Genomic DNA, 19,909 nt, shown 5'->3' on the forward strand with positions numbered 1-19,909 from the left:
GGTGACATGTGCATTTTTTACTACAGATAGCACTCAAAAATGTTGGAAAACCACTTAATTCCATAATTCAAATATTCGATGTCTTCACTAGTTTTTTGTCTTTTCATTTGTCAACAAGTATAGGAGTTACAATAAAGTTTACCATTATGATTATGATTTATCAATCTCTACCTATAATTCCATCAATTTTGGTAGGGGCTTTGGAGCTTTGTTTGGTATAACAAATTCACAAGTGTTTTGTCTTCTGGGTGAACTGAACCTTTGTTTATAGAGTAACACCCTTTATACCTAATAATGCATTTTGTCTTCAAGCCTCTATTTTCTCTGATTAATATAGCAACAAAAACCTTTTGTTCCTATTTGTCAGACATATTTTCTATCCCTATACTTAAGCCATTCTGTGTCCTTATGTTTTAAGTTTATCTCTTACTAACAGTATACAGCTAGATTTTTTAAATCCAAGCTATCTGACTTTTACCTAATGGATTTAATCCATTTATATTTTTAAAATTACTCAAATGTTTGGATTTGTTTCTACTTTTTGCCCTTTCTATGCTTTTTCTGTTCCATTTTTTTTTCACTTCTCCTGCTGCCTACTAAATAAGTTTTTAATTATTTTTCCCCTGTAATCGTTTGAAACGTATGTACTCCACTCCTTCCATCAATTCCAAAACAGCCTCAGACACTTCTAAAAATACTGACTATTCTCTATTTCCTCTTTTTTCTACTTTTGGAAACCTTATTCATTTATTTTAGAAATTTTCCTAACTTTCATGTCTCTTAGAAAATATGAAAGAGAAGAATTACTTTGTGCTACATTCTGGGTAAGTTCCTCAGACTATGTTTTGGTTCACTATTTCTCATTGGTTTCTGATTCACTTAGTACATTTTTCACTATAAATTGCTGTATTTGACACTTCCCGGGAAATATGGCAGGATGGTTCCTCACACTTACTTTTGCTTCCTCTAAAAAACTCACTACACTAAAAGTAGAGGTATATTTTAAAAAAAAAAAAAAAAAGACAACCCCATTAGAAAAAGAAAATGAAAGAGGCAGCAAAAAGTATTTTTAGATGCTAGAAAACATATGGGCAAGCAGTAATTGATTTAACAGACTCCAGAAAGCAAATTCCTAAGACAGCTGTGTGAAAGCAAAAAGGCAACCCAATTTACACTCAGGGCACTGAAGAAGAAAAAACAACAATTGGTGGCACAGGGTAACAAAGAGAAGACTGAAAACAGAATGACTGGTTCAAAGTCTATTTAAAAACCACTCCTCCTGATTCCCTCCCCAACTCCTATCAGACACTAGAGGTTTATTCTCTGAAGAAGGTGCAACAGTCTCTTGTTGGAGGAACACCAGACTCAGCTAAAGGTGGGAAAATCAAACTGAGCTCTTAACCGGCAGACCAAGTTAAGAATTCCAAATAGAATGCTGAGATCTCAATCTTCCTCCTCAATTTAGCTCGCAAAACTCAGGCAGTCAGGTGTCTACCCTCCAGGCAGATCAGAAAGCCCTTCTCTGGGCAACCTGGGAAGTCCAAGAGGAAAGATCAGGAAGTATTAAACTGGAATCCACCCAACAAAACAGTCTAACCCACAGGGAAGTCCATCTACATGTTCAGAACTCTAGTCAGCTTTTATTATTTTTTTTTTTATTTTTTAACATCTTTATTGGAGTATAATTGCTTTACAATGGTGTATTCTAGTCAGCTTTTAAACACCCACTTTATTTGTCTCTTTTTTTTTCCATTATGGTTTATCACAGGATATTGACTATAATTCCCTGTACTATACAGTAGGCCCTTGTTGTTCACCCATTCTCTATATAATAGTTTGTATCTGCTAATCCCAAACTCCCAATCCATCCCTCCCCCACACTCCCTCCCCCTTGGCAACCACAAGTCTGTTTTCTACATCTGTGAGTCTGTTTCTGTTTCGTATGTAAGTTCCTCTGTGTCATATTTTAGATCCCACATATGAGTGATATACAGTATTTGTCTTTCTCTGTTTGCCTTACTTCACTTACTATGCTAATCTCTAGGTCTATCCATGTTGCTGCAAATGGCATTATTTCCTTCTGTTTTATGGCTGAGTAGTATTCCATTGTGTATATATGCCACATCTTCTTTATCCATTCATCTGTTGATAGACATTTAGGTTGTTTCCATGTCTTGGCTATTGTAAATAGTGCTGCTATGAACATAGGCATAAACACCCACTCTTTTTTTTTTTTTTTAACACCCACTCTTAATATGAACAGACTATCAAGGATCACCATTCACAGGATTCCTCACATGAGCCATGAACCCAAGGCAAGCAGGAAAAAAAAAGCACCTTGGAGGAAGACAATACAAGAACCAGAAAAAGATTTTTTTTAACTATCATTAATATTTGCTCAGAAAGATAAGAAAAGATCTATGGAAAAGATCAACAAAACAAGAGTTGGATGATTATTTAAAAGGCACACTCAGGGCTTCCCTGGTGGCGCAGTGGTTGAGAGTCCGCCTGCCGATGCAGGGGACACAGGTTCGTGCCCCGGTCCGGGAGGATCCCACATGCCCCGGAGTGGCTGGGCCCGCGAGCCATGGCCGTTGAGCCTGCGCGTCCGGAGCCTGTGCTCCGCAATGGGAGAGGCCACAACAGTGAGAGGCCCGTGTACCGCAAAAAAAAAAAAAAAAAAAAAAAAAGGCACACTCAGACAATTAAAAATAAACTTGACAGTAGGAACGAAAAGCTCAATAGAAACGTAGGAGTATAAAATGGAGGAAATTTCCCACAATGTAGAGCAGAAAGACAGAAAAAGATAAATGGAAAATTAAAAAAAATAGAAAGGAAGGGCATACATTCATGAAAAAGACCCTACTGCAGCAAGTCTCATACAAAGGATTATGATTTAGAAAGGTTTAGGACTTAAATAGTAACCCTACAAATAAGAACTTCAAGACTCTTAAGGAACATTATTTCCTACCGAGAATTTTCTATTAAGGCATCAGTCAAGTGTCAGGATATATTAATGACATTTCAGGCTTGAAAGCTTCCCTTCCCTTGCGCCCCTTCCTAGATAGAGGAGCTAAAAGAAGATAAGGGTGTCAATCAGAGAAGAGAGAACGTGGTATCCAGGAAACGGGGAACTCAGCAGAGGAGAAAAATACAGGGAATGCCCAAATCCCTTGTGAAGGATGATCCTAGGATGCAGCTGGGCACCTAATAAAAAGGGCAACCAAACAGATTAGAGGATGTCAAACAGCTCCAAGAGAGATTTCTTCAAGATGAAACTGACAGAATTATCAGTGCATCTGAAAATATTACAGAGAAGTTGAGGTTGGAATAAAAATGCTGAATTAGAGTTTAATAAGAAATAGATGCAGAGAAAAGTAAACATAGTACTAAACAAAACAGATATTAAAACCAAGAGAAAATGAAAAACGGTGCAGGAGAAAAGTAATCGTTCTTCACCCTATAGCTCAGTGAGCAAGAATTATGTAGTCATAATAATGCAAAGCATAACTATTATGCAAGGATGGAAATTCGAGAAGTCGGCATGTTTGTGTAGGACCAGGAGGAGGGTAAAGGGTAAATTATCTTCTTCCATGGTGGGAAGTCAACAAATAATGCCTAAGTGACAAAAATTCAAGAGCTGGCATTAGAAGCCTGTTACTTATACAGATATAAGTAAATGCAAGGATCAACTAACTAGAGAGGCAAAGTCATTGCCAGGATGGGGACAAGGAGGAAACAGAGAGGAGAGAGAGTGGGGGCTGTTATAGTTCTTAAATTTTTCAAAACTACATCCATGTTATGGCTTCCATAAAAACAACAAAAATATATATTTCTTTGGTTATTTTCCATTGGGTCTTTTCAGTGTCTTTTCCTTTCGTGTGTTTGATTCCTTTTTGATTGTCTACTCATTACATATACGCATTTTAAAGATTTTGTCAGGTAATTCTCTCCTCTGGAATTGGGAGTTCTAATCACATGCTGTCTGACTTAGTCATGGTGGATCCTTTCTCAGGAGCTTCCTATTTTTGGATTATGAGCTCATCTTTGGTGGGGCATCAGCCATGGAATGCTGCTGGGACTTACCTGAGGTTCTACACTTGCTTCTTTCAGGCACTCCAGGGATATTTCTGACCTAGAGCCACGTCTCTGTTAATATCTCAGCTTGAGGGTTCCTAGGCTACTCGGGCAGGATAAACTCCTAAAGCGGATGCCATGGTATATCCTCCCTCAGGACCTGAGCATTCATTCCTCAAGCCACCAGGAATGAGGGCTGCTGACGGCTCACAGTTACATCCCTCTCCTGGAACCAGCCTCAACTGAAGGAAGCTACCTCTGCCAAGGTTACACTTTTCCGTGGGGCAGCTCACACCAATGACTGCTCTGACAACCTTGCTTCAATTAGAAAATTCTGAAGGGCCATTCCAGCTTCTAAGTCCCTGTGGGACAAGCCTCTGAGGTAACAGCGTCAAAGTTCAACTTCTCCCTCTGCCCAATCTTGATTCCCTTGCTCCCTTTCAGGTATTATTCCTTAGAGCCTCTCCCAGCCTCTACTCCCAATACACCTCTTGCAGTAAATCTCAGAGTCTCAGGATCTATTTCTTAGGAAATCAACCTAGGAAAATTCCAAACATAAACTTGCACAAGGTGAGTCCTGTGGTTATGAATTCTAGTGGAACACTCCCCAGCCCTCAGCAAGCTAAGCTGAGTCAGATAAGCTTCCTTATTGTCTTCCTAGGCTGGTGAGTGGGTATATTCTAGTCTATCCTTTCATTGAAGGTATAAGTCCTCTAGTCCCCACTATTTGCTCTGACATCTGCGGAGTTCCCCTTCCCATTAGGCTGGAGCTCTTCAAGGGGACCAAGAGACTGTCCCACTTCCTTTTTTTTTTTTAATGTAATTTTTTTTTATACAGCAGGTTCTTATTAGTTATCTGTTTTATACATATTAGTGTATACATGTCAATCCCAATCTCCCAGTTCATCCCACCATCCCCAACCCTCCCCCCTACCTTCCCCCCTTGGTGTCCATACGTTTGTTCTCTACCTCTGTGTCTCTATTTCTGCCTTGCAAACCGGTTCATCTGTACCATTTTTCTAGGTTCCACATATATGTGTTAATATATTTGTTTTTATCTTTCTGACTTACTTCACTCTGTATGACAGTCTCTGGGTCCATGTCCCACTTCCTAATGTTCTCCGTCGTACCTAGCAGAGCAGACAGGCAACAGAAATTCGCTAAGGACTGGATGAACACATCCACCAGCTGGAAGGAAGGATGAGCTGATAGGCATGGGAGAGTTGGCAGAGTGAGGAACAGGTCCCTTTACTGGGGGAAGGAGGGTTATCTCCCAAACTCTGGCATCATCTTCAGCCCTCAGGATGGGACACGAGGAAATAACCTCCTGTCAAGAAGTTTGCCAGACATTCATCTTCAGGATGCAATTCCCAGAGGACCAAATCACAGCCCTGGAGTACAAGCAGACCAGAAAACCCCTTCTTGTCCAACCAGCTAACAAATATGCCTAGAAAGAGACTGACAGGCAATAGGAAAAGCCCTCAGGAATTTCCCACAGGGCTCTGGCCTGTTTCCTAGCAGAGCCCAGGCGCCAGCAAGGAGGGGCAAGGACCCGGCGAGCCTAATGAGATGAGTCCAGCCGGGGCTCACTGCCCAGCTCCCCTGAGTCATTGCCACCGCTGTGTGACAAAGACATCCCCATGCAAATGCACCCTGGCCACACTTTTAATTAAAGGCTCTGTGCAGAATGCAGGGAGAAGGAAGGCCGAACAAGCAAGCAGCTGCTAAGACCCCTCCTCCACTGTGGCTGGAAACAGCAGCTCACGGTTAGGCGCTCTCCTAACAGCCACAAGCGAGTCCAGTCAAAAGAACCCTGGACCCTTCGGTCCAAGAGGAGGCACAGGGAGAGGGGAGGGCGGGAGAGTGGAATGAGGGGGAGGGGGAGGGAAGGGGCCTGCAAGCCCCTTCCCCCTTCCCCACAAAGCTGAAGCCGGCTTTCCCCCTTGTTTCCATTCACTTGAAAACGCTGTCGTGCCTTTTTCGGAGCTCTTTACCTGCAAATGTACATCCTCAACCTGCTGCAGCCACGGTGGCCTCAGCAGGAAGATGTCAAAAACTACTCCAGTCCAACCAATATCTGAGCGCCAACTGTGTTAGGGGCTGAGAAAGCAGACTGGAGAAGACGGCGCCCTGCCTGTGAGGAGGGTGTATCAGTGCACAGAGCGACAATGATTGTGTGTCACGTTCCTGACTGCTGGGTGCCCACGCGGCTATGGGCAAAAGGGGCATTTCAGACAGCCCGGAGGGTCAGGGAATGCTTCCTGCAAGAGGGGATCTTTCATCTCAGTTTTGGGGGATAAGTACAATTTAGCAAGAAAACAAAGCGGGGGGTCAGGAACAAAGGGCATCTGAGGCCAAGGGCAGAGCAGGTGCATGGGTATGAGAGCGCAGGGCTGGACGCAGCATTTAGGGAACTACATGGGGGTGCTTGTGGGCTGGCATGGCCGGGAGATGGGAGGAGCCGAGCACAGCCAGGAAGGCGGGGCCAAGATCAGGAGGAGCCTCTAGGTAAGCAAAGGGGTGGGACGAAAACACTACTCCGTGTCCGAGAGGCATCACTGAGCCAGCGTATGGGGGAGGGGACCAGGCAGCAACCTGTGAGGACACGACCTCGAGGATATGAAGGAGGAACCCAGAGGCAGGGCGTGTTGTCAGGATGAGGCGCCCAAACTGTGTTTCAGCCTGTTCCTCCCTCCCGGTTTCCACCTCTCAGAATCAGCATCCCCGGTTATCATTCGCCCGGCACGTTCCCGGGTGGCAAGTTATCCCACTCGGCACGGCCAGGATGTGGCTCACAAGCTTCCTGCCCACATCCTGCCCCCACCGTGTCACCCGGCTCAGCAGCCCAGGCAGGCCGTGGTTGGGAAGTTGTTCCGGAAAACTCTCCACCTCGAATCGACTTCACACTACACTAGGGAAACAGCAGCTTGGGAAGAGGCCGGGCTCTTTAGAAGACCAGCAAGAATAAGACGCCATATCTAACCTAAGTACCAACGGGAAGCGTGCACAGCACCACATCTGGGCTTCCCGTGCCCAGAGAATGTCTAGAAGAAAATACAAGACACGAGCAACAAACATCGTCCGGGAGGAGCAGTAACAGGGAGAGAGCTTAGGATGGAAAAGAGACTGGCACCGTGTACCTTTGGCCTCATGAATTTTTATAATGTGCACATAGTTCTTTTATCGATAGGAAGAAAAAAGAACAGCAAACAACACGAAGGATCATTCTATGAACAGAATAGAAACCAACTGTTGAAGTCTTTGGTTCAGGGAAACAGTTCAGGGGTTGAGTCTTAAGGACACAGGCAGGAGAGGAGAGGCCCTCACAGGTGTCATCATCCAATGGCATAGGGGACACAAAGGGGAAAACTGGGATGAAGAAAATACACCGTGTGATGGGTAAAACTACTCTGGGGGATGAGTCCTGGTGGCTGGGGAGGGCCCTCTGAGGATTCAGCCACCTGGAGATCCATGGGAAGATGAGCTTTGCTGAAAGATGCCCACTTGCATCCTGAGGAGAAGTTGGGGTGTCTGAGAAAGTGGGGCAAGGGTCAGACCAGGACGCACGTTTTAGGCCACTGTAAAATTTTTTTTGGCCACGCCGCAGGTCATACGGGATCTTAGTTCCCCGACTGTCCTCCTGCACTGGAAGCAGAGTCTTAACCACTGGACCGCCAGGGAAGTCCCACCACTGTAACTATTTAGACGTTACTCTTAGGGCACCAGAAAGCCACTGGAGGATCTTCTATCTTCTTTCCCACCTCACAAATGTGTCACTTGAGAGATACCTAAAAAAGTTCCCAGACATATTTTGCTGAGTTTATAGAAGAATCTGTCATTTCATTTCACTTATCTTTCAACTCTTGGACTCACAAATTAAAAATAAAAAGAATAAGTACACTTATTCTACCATTTTTAAGGGTCAACAGTTTATATGAAAACCAGAGATATTACTTTAAAACTCCCAAATATAAAATCACTCCTTTCAGAAAATTTTCTAATTCTTTTTTTTTTTTTTTTTTTTTTTGCGGCACGTGGGCCTCTCACCGCTGTGGCCTCTCCCGTTGCGGAGCACAGGCTCCGGACGCGCAGGCTCAGCGGCCATGGCTCACGGGCCCAGCCGCTCCGCGGCATGTGGGATCTTCCCGGACCGGGGCACGAACCCGTGTCCCCTGCATCGGCAGGCGGACTCTCAACCACTGCGCCACCAGGGAAGCCCCAGAAAATTTTCTAATTCTTAAATCTACTGATTGACAAAATTTTTGAGTGAGCTTTTTTCTGAGAAGATCTTGGTTTGGAGTACTTTTTTTTTTTTAAGTAGAACTGTGTATCTTAGGAAAAGTTTTCCCCTGAGAATGTTTCAAATATATCTTCATTTCTCACAGAACATGTATTGAGTGCCTAAAAATTAACTTGCACTCATTCAAAGCTCAGAAAGAGTTAGAATGTATTTTCCTAAATCATTCTAACAAAGACATCAATGATGTCAAAACTCTGAATTTTGAAACAGAACTTCTGTTCTCTTTCTAGCCTCATTATTAAAACAGATTTTTTTTAAGGTTTGTTCATAACAGGATTGCCATTTTCCATGCTGCCTACCGATTATAAACAGAAGTAATTTTAAAGCCAAGCTAGAGCTCTCTCTGAAATATTCAAGATGTATTACCATCTGGTTTTATATCAGCATTTGAGCAGGTCCAAAGAATCACTACATTACCAAGTATTATCAAAAATAGTTCATTTCCCTTTCAAAGCACATATTCCCCTCAAAATACTTTCAAGTCACAAACTCTGAAAATTCACCTAATTTTTCAAACTACACCAGACATACGAATGTCAACCGTAGTTACATATGTAAGTGATTTGTCACAGATCACTCAGTAATGCTGACCAAAGCTAGTTTCATCTAATGGTCTTTTGGAAAGTACTAATTTGGGAAAACATGGCATACCTGATTACTTGGAAGCATATAGGAAGTAAAAGGTAATAGTCTTTATTTGCAATGTACACACTATGTAAAAATACAAATCTTCCCAGCCCTGAGAAAAAGTGCCCCCCTAACATATATATCCAGCAGCCTCATTTCCAAACACAAAAGAGACAACAGCCTTTCTCCAGAGGATGCTCAGCTAAAAATCAGCATCTACGAGTAAAGAGAAAATGGCAGGTGGGGAGATAAAGATGGGTTTCTAACTGAACCTGCAGAAACAGCTCCAAGACAAGGCCCTTCGCCAGGGAATGGCTGTCGGATTTTCCAGCTGTCTCGACAAGATTTCAATTGTTCGTAAAATAAATGAGACCTAAGCCTGGTATCTAAACAAATGTTCAGATGAAATTTATTTCTAAGAAATCTTTTCCTTCCACTTAACTGAAAAAACACTTTTTAAGATTTCTCTCTGTTCATTCATTCAACAGTCTTGAGTACTGATTCCATGTAAAGATGTTCATCCTGCCCCCAAAGAGTTTACCATCCAGTAGTGGCAAGAAGCCATGACAATAAACACAGTCTTCTACTCTTCACCATGATTATCACCCCCGGCAACACACACACACACACACACACACACACACGCACGCACGCACGCACGCACGCGTGCGCAGACACACACTCCAAACACTTCTCTGCCATCTCAAAGCACTGCATTCTATAGCAATTCTCTTTAAAATGCTAACTGGTTCAACCTGACCATTTCACAGGATAAAACGGGGGTTTGCTAAGCCAGACCATATTCCATTTTATCCCATCTCTCTGTCAACCACCTCCTTGGAGAATAAGACTGGGGGCTCCTTCTGACACTTTTTAAAAAACACTTTTACTGCACTTCCTGAAACGTACCATTTTCCTTGAAATACTAATTTACACAACTTCAAAAGTCAGTTTATATTGCTTAATCTCTACTGATTTTCTCTCCCTTCAAAACTATGAAAAGGATTGAGCGAAGGCCTGTCAACATGTAAACGATGCCTTAAATTTTTTTTAATATTTCATATTACAAAATAAACTTAGGAAACTAAAGAGTAAAACCAGCAGCGCTAACAACACAGCCACAGGCCACCTCAAGGGTCTAAAATACGAAACACAGGTGCACATACACTGAAGCTACTCTGTAGTTAAAGCGGGAAAAATATAGTTTATCCTCTACATGTTTTGGTTTCACTGGACCAGAACAAGTTGAAAGCAACTTGGGAACAAACTGAATGTACCATAGAAAGCAACAAAGATCATATCACGTATATGTCAATGCCAACATTTTATAGGCAAGAACTTACAGGAGTTAAATTGTTTGCCTGCCATAAAAAAGTGGTAAGACTGTTCTGAAAAGAAACAGAACGCTTCTCACAAAGCAATATTCGAATTCCATATGCATTATGCAACAGTCTTTTCCTATTATAAGGAATGGAACAAAGTTTTTATGATAACTCAACTGATCAGGCATAATATGGGAAACCAAAATTTCCTCCAAATTTGTTCTTATTCTGAGATTAAAGACATCAAATGTAGGATTCTTCTCCCAAAGGAAAGACTTGCTCAGCATTTCTTCACATTCAGGTCCTCATTCAAACACCCACGTTATAGAGTTGTTAACATCTCTATCAGGCACACAGCCGTGCACGGGAGTAACTATTATTCTGTTTGTAAATCACCTCTCCCTTCCTGGCATTCCTCTTTCTTTCCATATGTAAATTATGGTGTCAGATTCGGACCCCACCACCAGCCACCAAATTATGCTGCAGGGACATCAGTCGGGCTCCAGGGACATCAACTGGGCTCGTTATTCTTGATTCAGCATTAAAAAAAAAAAAAAAGGAGGAGGAAGAGCTATTTTCAGGAATCAGAATTCCTCTTTTTTTTTTAACATCTTTGTTGGAGTGTAATTGCTTTATAATGTTGTGTTAGTTTCTGCTTTATAACAAAGTGAATCAGTTATACATATACATATGTTCCCACATCTCTTCCCTCTTGCATCTCCCTCCCTCCCACCCTCCCTATCACACCCCTCTAGGTGGTCACAAAGCACCGAGCTGATTTCCCTGTGCTATGCGGCTGCTTCCCACTAGCTATCTGTTTTACGTTTGGTAGTGTATATATGTCCATGCCACTCTCTCACTTCATCCCAGCTTACCCTTCCCAGAATTCTTCTTGATCAGATTTCTGGCTCACTGGTAAATGTTTCTACCCTGAAATGCATTATTCTTGGCTGCTAAACGTGTGGCTTTAAGAAAACAAAAAACAGGGCTTCCCTGGTGGTGCAGTGGTTGAGAATCTGCCTGCCAATGCGGGGGACACAAGTTCGAGCCCTGGTCTGGGAAGATCCCACGTGCCGCGGAGCAACTGGGCTCATGAGCCACAATTACTGAGCCTGCGCGTCTGGAGCCTGTGCTCCGCAACGGGAGAGACCACGATAGTGAGAGGCCCGCGCACCGCGATGAAGAGTGGTCCCCGCTTGCCACAACTAGAGAAAGCCCACGCACAGAAACGAAGACACAACACAGCCATAAATAAATAATAAATAAATTAAAATTGCAACCTCCCTTTAAAAAAAAAAAAACAGGAATCAGAAAAAAAAATTAAAAAACAAAACAAAAAGCCAAGACATGGTACTACAGTGTTTCCAATATAAATTGCTTCCAGGAATATATGCTGAGTTTTGCAGGGAACACTTGGTCAAATTCTAATATTCCCTCTTGGGAGCCAACACCAACTTGCAGCAGCAGCTCTAACTGTGCAGAATGGAATTTCAAACACACACAGGGCAGCATCTTCTGGCGGACACAGCCCTTTCTTCTCCTACTCTGTGGGGTGTCACATGAGACACCTCGTACGATACTCATCACTTAGAATATAGATCTTTCTGTTAAAGTCATAAATTAATCACGAAACGCACAAAATACATTCTTTTCCCTAACATTAAAGAAAATAAATAAAAAACACTGTGGTTTCCAGCAAGGTTGAGCTGAAGCTGAATGTCACTGCTTAAGCTTGTGAATCACCGCACGATGTAATAAGAATAAACATCACACACACATCTCTATAGGCTGCAAATGTTAGCAGAGAAAACGCATGTCATGGGGCTTCCTAACACGGAAACAGGATCATCCATGGGCAGAAAGTGTTCAGTTGTCTTCGTTCCTCTTGATTATAATAAATATTTTTGTTTCCGTGGCCACTGAAAACTTGAGAGAGGACCCTCCCATTCTCCTTTCATTAAAACGTACGGATGATTTTATTCTAAACCTTACGCAGATATAATCGGGGGAGAGATTGCACTCATCTGGTGGCATGAGGCTCAAAATACGAATCTCAAGGACGTACATTTGTCACACGCCAGCCCAGGCTGAAGGCATCCACCAAGGGAATATTTTCACTATTCAGCTGGCAGCCAGAATCTACTACCACGAACCCGCATACTGATGAGAGCCAAAGCCCCCAGCCACGTTCTCTATTTCTTCTTCTTCACCACCTCTTGCCTCTGCAGAGGAGAGAAGCCATTTTGCTAATTTATAAGCAACCTGACTATGCAACCATTGAAAACAATTTACTCATCAATGACAGTCGGCTAAAAGCAAAAGCACATCCCATAGGAGTCAGAGAATAAAACAGGCAACACCGGCACATACATCGCTCAGCAAGACGCTGGATACTCACTAAAGGCAGCCACCGCCAGGGCCAGTGTGACAATAATGGAGAACCAGGAGACCCACAACGCCTTCTTTCTGTAGTTCTGGGCTTCGTGGGGTTTTAGCCGAGTGCTGCTTTCTAGTAAGCCTGACAAAAACAAGGAGAAAAGGAAGTTAGGCATTTCCTTATTAAGAAACCCACAACTAGAGCTATTCTTTCTTAGCCAAGGATTGCAAACTGACAGCCCGCGGCCGAGATGTGGGGTTTTTCCATTGAAATATAGTTGATTTACAACACTGTGTTAGTTTCAGGTGTACGGCAAAGTGATTCAGTGATCCAAGAGGTGTTTTAACATTTAGGAGCGTCGCACGGAAATCAAGCTTTCTAGCCTCTCTTGAAAGATCTCGGGCTCTGGCAATATTTGACTCGTGTTCCCAAGGGTAATGGCAGCTGTCTTCTTTCTCAAGTACCCTACCACCCCCTGACCTGACATATGACCCCAGCCATCCCCCCGCCCCTGTGGCTCACTGGCTCACATAGGTGCTGCTCCTTCTAACGAGACTTTTTCATTAGAAAAAGAGCACAGGTAGCCCACATCTGGTTGGGCATTTGGGCTCCTCAGCGTGGCACTGATTTGCATTGCTCCATCAGCATGGCCCTAACTGGCGGACCGGGTTTTGGGGTTGTGGAATACAAATGCCCCCACGCCTCCCCTCAACAGTTAACAGAAGGAGGGCCATTCCTCTTTAACCACAACCAACAGCCACCAGGCCTAAATGACATGCCACGTTTTCTTCCCTCTCTTTCTGCTCTATAGTATCTATTCCTGTGTATCAGTCAAATGTCAAAAACTTCTCACACTATTGAAGCGGGGTAAACCTGCTGAAACTGGAGGTCGCTCCCCAGGTGGGTCACGTGTAAGAAATGTTTGATTTCGTCTCCTCTGCTTTCAACATTGAGAGGCCTCAACAGTAACAGAAATTCAGGACGACTCTGAGGCAATGCCCAAGCTTCAGCAGCCATGGGTTGAAGACTAAAACATCTTCAGCACGATCTTGATTTATATTTTTTCTTCTCCTTTGTAAAGAGATCATATACGGCATCTCTTAGCTGCATGAAGAACCAAACTCTCAGCCCGGCATTCTACATAAACAGGACAACATCTCTGGCCAAACAACCCATAATATACCTTTCAGAGGTGGAGCAGCCTCATCACAACAGCTCCAAATGATGAAGGAATTGGTAGTCAGAGCTTAAGCACCCACCTGTAAAATAAGGCAGTGTGCAACAAATCACACCTAAGCATTGTGGAAAAGGCATCTTTCCATTAGACTGACTGGGTACCACATTAAGCCTCTGGTTGCCAAAAACTGCATCCTGCTCAAAAATTATAACAAGGACCCTGTTAAAACTTCCCAATTCCATTAACTACCCAGATTTAAGCACCCTGAAGAGGGCCTAAATAAACAGGAAATGTGGAGAAGCCTCCTTACTGAGTCCAGTGTACAGACACAGATTTTTTTTTAATAAATTTATTTTTTTTTTATTTTATTTTTGGCTGTGTTGGGTCTTCGTTGCTGCGCGTGGGCTTTCTCTAGTTGTGGTGAGTGGGGGCTACTCTTCATTGTGCTGCACAGGCTTCTCATTGCAGTGGCTTCTCTTGTTGTGGAGCATGGGCTCTAGGTGTACGGGCTTCAGTAGTTGTGGCACGAGGGCTCAGTAGTTGTGGCTCGCAGGCTCAGTAGTTGTGGTGCACGGGCTTAGTTGCTCCGCGGCATGTGGGATCTTCCCAGACCAGGGCTTGAACCCGTGTCCCCTGCATTGGCAGGCGGATTCTCAACCACTGCACCACCAGGGAAGGCCCCACAGATTTTTTAATCATTGAAACCTGTAGACTTATTTACAAGCAAAAGGTAGATGAATTTGCAAAAGGTAGGTAATGAACTCCATCTCCATCACCTCACTGTAAAAATCTCCCCAGACCTTCCTTTAAAAATGCACTTGGACAGAAAAAAGACCTTCTCTCTTATCAAATTGTGCCCTGGGTACAAGTGATTTCAAACTGTCCCTTTGTCTGCTTCCCTACCTGCTGAAAAACACCCCATTCTAATTTTCAGCTGTGATCACCCTTGACTCCAGTTAAAGCCACAACCTAGAATAAGCAGGTCCCAGTGACTCCCGATAATTTATTTCCCTTTGCCCAAATGATATGGAAATCTTTCTTTCATCCTGGCCAGTTGATTTTCAAGAGAAGTGAAGCTGTAACATTTAAGTACTGACTCAAATAAGCAGTTCATTTGCTGGGTACTGTGACAGCAACCATCTTGAGAGGTTATCCACTGGGGGTAAAAACGAGGTTTCTTCTAGAAGTAGATTTAATTTTCTAAGAGAAACAACAAGGATCTGGGTTTTCAATTCCAACACATGACATTTATTTTCCCTACCAAAGCCAGCTGTTTCCAACAATATGACTGGAGCTGACCGCACAGACCAATCATGTGCCTCACCCCCGAGTGGGCCAGCACTCCCCTTGGAGGGAGTCTGGGATGCCAGCTCACCTGGGCTGCACTGCCCTGCCAAGGTGGCAGGTGAATCCTCTGATCAGCAGGACTGGTAGTTCTTCCGCAGATCTGATCCTGTATGTGCTTCCCCATGAGATGCTTCAAACTTTAAACATTGGAGTAAATTGGAAGACTGTCCAAGAAGGGAAGAACTTTCCCATTTCTATCCAACCTTCTGTTTCCTGCTAGTTTTCCTTCCTAAAATTAGAGCTAATACCAAGAATGGAAAACTTCCCACTCCTCAAAGGAAGTGGGGTATAATGACCTATGAGGACCCAGCTCATAAATGAAAGGTCCGCACACAGGTGCCACTACCTCCGCCCCGTGTTAGCTGCACGCACACGTGCAAGACACAGAGATGCGCTGAGAATTCCTGAAGCTTTCAGGAAGCTGCGTGTCAAAGGTAGAAGAAAAGCAGCACAGCCTACAGAAGCCAAGGCAGGCCTCAAATGTGCACACAGGGCTGGATCCTTCCTACCCATAGTTGGCCTCCACATTCAAATTTTTAATCTTACTTGAATTTCACCTATTTGTAATTTGGGCCTGGCAAGAGTAAGCATAAGGGTTGTATTAATGAAGGACTGATACCTTATTTGGGGGGGGGAGGAGATGCAAATATATGCAGGGAGATTGAAGCCATCAGTCATTTCCATGCTAGTATGAATTAGTTCCAATTGCTTTCTCCTATGAGTTAGTCCCGCTTGGATTCTCTGAAGGAAGGGGTATATTCATTAGATGGGAAGGTAGTAGGAAATGCTGAAGCATGTAACACTCTAGGGCCCTAAGGCTTGGGGCAGAATGATGGGAAAACACCTGTGGGGAGAAGAGTGGGTATTAAAAGGTAGGGCGTGGAAATGCGTAAGACAAACTTGGCCTATGTTTTGTTTTAGTCCCTAAAGGTCTTGGACCACAAACCTCTTGCTCCCTGAACTACAAGGCTCAGTAACTGCAGTGTCATTTGGCTGACAATATGAGCTCATTAGGGTTCTGGGAACCAGCCCACATCACTTCTAAGGAAAAAGTACCTCTCAAGTCTCCAAACACTAGATGTGATAGGTCAGAAGGAATTTAGGGCAAGAGAGAAGGCCAAGTATAGGTACAAATCCAGGTGCCCACCCACCACAAACACACATACCCATTGGTAGGTATTTAGGCCTCGAAGAAAGCAAGCCAGACGTGATGTAGAGATACACATCAAGCAACTGCTGAGGCTTCCTCCTCCCCAAATCCTCTCACCATTAGGAAAAAGGTAGCAGCAATGGAACAGTTCCCAAGGGATACAAAACATCGATATTGGAAAGATGCAGCCCCGTTAATAAAAAATAACACAAACACAAAATATTATAAGAAACCTCCCTAGGTAAGCTTCTGATTTATTTAATAAAAATGACTCATTCAGCATTAACTCTTTGCTGCCAGGAATGGGTCAAACAGAAGAATGTCACACTGACTTTCAGCTTTCAACGCCAAATGGCGCTGGGTTCTTTGGGGGACAGGGTTCATCTTAACAGAGAGGCAGTGTGTGACATGCAGCGCTTTCACATAGTGACAGTTTATGAACAGTGAATGCTTTCATGCTATAACATAATGGAAAATGAAATTCAGTTGACCAGTGAAAAATAACCTTAAGAATAAATTCAGAAGGGCTTTTTACACTTGAGCATGAGCTACAAAATGACACTAAATATTAACTGGCCCTAGCACTTTTTTCCCTCCTATCATTTTGTGAGGTGGGGAGAAATAGGCCAGCTTTTACAGATGACCTGCAATGCTACAAAAATAAGCCCAGCCCAGGGTTCGGTGTTTCTTCAATGCAAAATTTTAAAATCCTACAACACTAGTTATAGTGGGAAAGGTAATTAACACGACCTACACTAAAAATAACAGGTTTTGCTGGGTGCTTGTGATGTCACCCATCATCAGCTCGAAAATGATAGTCGAGTTAGGTGAGAACAGGAGGAGAAACTGCAACATAGGCGCGGAACTCGTTGCACCTGGAGGGGCTCCAGTTCTCACCCGGGCATCCCTGCCGATTCTCTGGGAATTGCCGTTTGCATGCTTCACATGCTACAGTTTAAAATTTCTAAGACGAAAGAGATCGTGCATCCGAACACTAAACCGGAATAAAAATGTACAGGAGATACTAAGAATAGGACAGAAACCTGCGAAGACTGAAATATACAAATCCGCCGCAGCCAACAAAATAAGGCTTCCAAGAACAGGGGGTGGAAGTGGCGACGAGCCGGCTCCCCGTTAAGGGCCGGCTGTCAGAATCCCGTTTCGGCCACTAACCGGGTTTAGGAAAGCCACCGAGTCTTTCTGAGGGGGCCGATTTGGATTTCGATTCAGCAAGAAGCAGAGAAGGTATAGACGTGGCTACGAAGAGGGCTCCCTCTGAGGCAAAAGGAAACGAGAGAGGGAGAAAAAGAGGAATGTAGAGAGACACGGGAATGAACAGGGTACTCTCCCATTTCTTACAGGCAACCCAAAGGGGGCATCAGCTGTCGGTCAGAGGGTCGGGTTTGGCCTCCCCAGAAAGGGACGTTTGCGGTCTTCCAGGCCAGTGTCTTGGGAAGGATTCTGAAGGGGCTAGGGATGGGCGCTCCGGGAACCATCACGTTCCAGTAGCATCCATCCAGGATTGGTGGCCCAAATCCAAGTGTCCCAGGCCTCTCCCCCCACCGGCAGACAGCGGGGCAGTGACCCACGGTAAACTGGGTCCCCTGTAAATGAGAGTCGGGAGTCACCCGACTCCCGTTCGCCGGGGCGGTCGCCGAGGGACTCCTCGAGGCTAAATCCGCAGAGGGAAGTTCTCCCGGGGAGCCGGCGGGCGCCGGGGAAGGAGGATGCACAGAGCTCAGGACCCTCCCAACTGAGCAGGACCCGCAGTCCCCGGGAGCGCTCGGCTCCGAAAGAAAAGGAAAAAAAAAAAAATCACACACACACACACACACACAGACACACACACAGAGACACACGCACACGCCTCCCGCAAACTTTTCCAGTGGGCGCCGGAGGGACCAGGGCTGGCCGAGAGGAGGACGCGGGCCCCGGCGGGGTCGCCCAGGAGGCAGCACGGTTCGCGGGTTCCGGCGAAGGCTCCGCGGCCCGGGCGGCGCCGGCCGAAGGAGGTGGGGCTGCCGCCCTCTGCTCTCCGCGCCTTCGCGGGAAGTCCCGGCTCCGCGCCCCCGCGCGCGCCAAGGAGCCAAGCCCCGCGTCCGGCCCCACCCGCCAGCGGGGAGAGGCGGGCCTGGAGCAGCGGCTCCTCAACGCGCCCGCCCGGCGGGAGGAAGGGGCCGGGCCGGGGGAAGGGACCCGGTGCGGCGCGCGCTCACCTCGATCCTCCAGCCCGTCGCTGAACTGGCCGCTCTCGCTGATCCGCAGCTGCCGCTCCTCCTCGGGCTGCGGCGGCTCGTGCGCGGGGGAGCTCAGCGGGCCCGGGCCGGGGGCGGCGGCCAAGGGCGCGTGGACCCGGGGCGGTGGCGGGACGGCAGGGCCCGGGGGGCTGCGGCGTTCGCTGCCCGCGGCCGGCTCCATGGCGCGGGGCGGCGACGACGAGCGCGGCGGGTACTCGAGTCAGAAGTGCGAGGCGCAGCGGCTGGGAACAGGCGGAGGGACGCACCGACCGCGCGGAGAGGGAGGGCGGGCGCCGCGGAATGGAGGTGCGGCGGTGGCAGGGGGCGGGGGGTGCGGGCGCGGCGCGGCTCGCGTGGCGGGTGGCAGAGCCTGGAGCCCAGTCGTCGGCGCCGCGCTCCGCCCCCGGGGGCAGGTGCGTGCGGCAGGGACCCGCCCCGAGGCACGGGCGCCGGAGCCGGCGCTCCGAGGCCGGTGGGAAGGGAGGGATGCGGCCAGGCCTGATACCCGGAGGCTCGGCAGTGTGGGAGGACGACTGGGAGAGCCGTGACTAGCAGGCGGCCGGGGCAGGGCCTGGTGAGGGTGTGACAGGAGACCTGCCCCACTCGTGCCGCGGGATGGTGACCAGAGGAGACCGCCCCCGACCCCGGACCCCACTCCTTTACCGTCCTAGAAGCCTGCGGCCGCGCTTGGGTAGAAAAGCCATCAGCGCCCTAATTTGGCATCTTTCTCCTCTGGAGTCGCACAGGCTTCAGAGACTATGGAGGGTCTCCTGCCTGGACTGCCATCCTCACCGCCCATCCCGGGAAAACGAGGTTCACCTGCCCCCAGGCCCATCCGTGTCGGGCCTTCTTCTAGGAGCTTTGATTGCCCTCCAGCACCAACTTAAGGGGGCCGGGTATCTTAGGACCACAGGGCGTTCTAGAAGATGTTTGGACCCCACCCCGCCCTCCTTGCGACTGCCCCTGGGCCTTGGTCCCAGCCGGCTCTCTCCTTCCCCTCTGAGTAGCCGAGTCTTGCCCGTACTTCAGGCCTCCGATGGAAGCCTCCCTCCTACAAGAAGCCCTCCCCTGGCTTTCTTGGCGCGGCCAACTGTCCCCACCTCTGAGCGCGCGGAGGTCGTCCCTTTGCGCCGTCGGGCTCATCTCCGCAGCGAGGCGGCGAATTCGTCTACTCCGGGACCCACGCCCGGCGGTGTAGCTCGGAGAGGTGCCGAGGGGGGATCAGCCATTTGTCAGATTCAGCTTGAATGTAATAGCAACATTCAAATTCAGGAACCTAGATTTCACCTGCCTAT

The 19,909-nt window shown here is 46.5% G+C and overlaps 1 protein-coding gene across 3 annotated transcripts in view; it reads right to left on the reverse strand.

The window, feature by feature from the left end:
- Window positions 1-18,931, reverse strand: part of TMEM163 (transmembrane protein 163) — a 252,859-nt gene extending 233,928 nt beyond the window's left edge. For 2 of the 3 annotated variants that reach the window (XR_004481070.2, XM_004265435.3), the window contains exons 1-2: window positions 18,594-18,923; window positions 12,725-12,844 (exon numbers count right to left, since the gene is read on the reverse strand). Coding sequence is in view for 2 of the 3 variants with exons in the window: in XM_004265435.3 (XP_004265483.1) it covers window positions 12,725-12,844; window positions 18,594-18,795 (322 nt within the window). In the remaining variant the exon portion in view is untranslated. Of the gene's footprint in view, window positions 1-12,724; window positions 12,845-18,593 lie in introns of all 3 variants that reach the window. The other variant, XM_033420276.2, reaches the window with a different exon arrangement.
- Window positions 18,932-19,909: the final 978 nt, after the last annotated feature.

The sequence above is a fragment of the Orcinus orca genome, chromosome 7, assembly GCF_937001465.1.
Source record: "Orcinus orca chromosome 7, mOrcOrc1.1, whole genome shotgun sequence".
Classification (NCBI taxonomy): Eukaryota; Metazoa; Chordata; class Mammalia; order Artiodactyla; family Delphinidae; genus Orcinus; species Orcinus orca.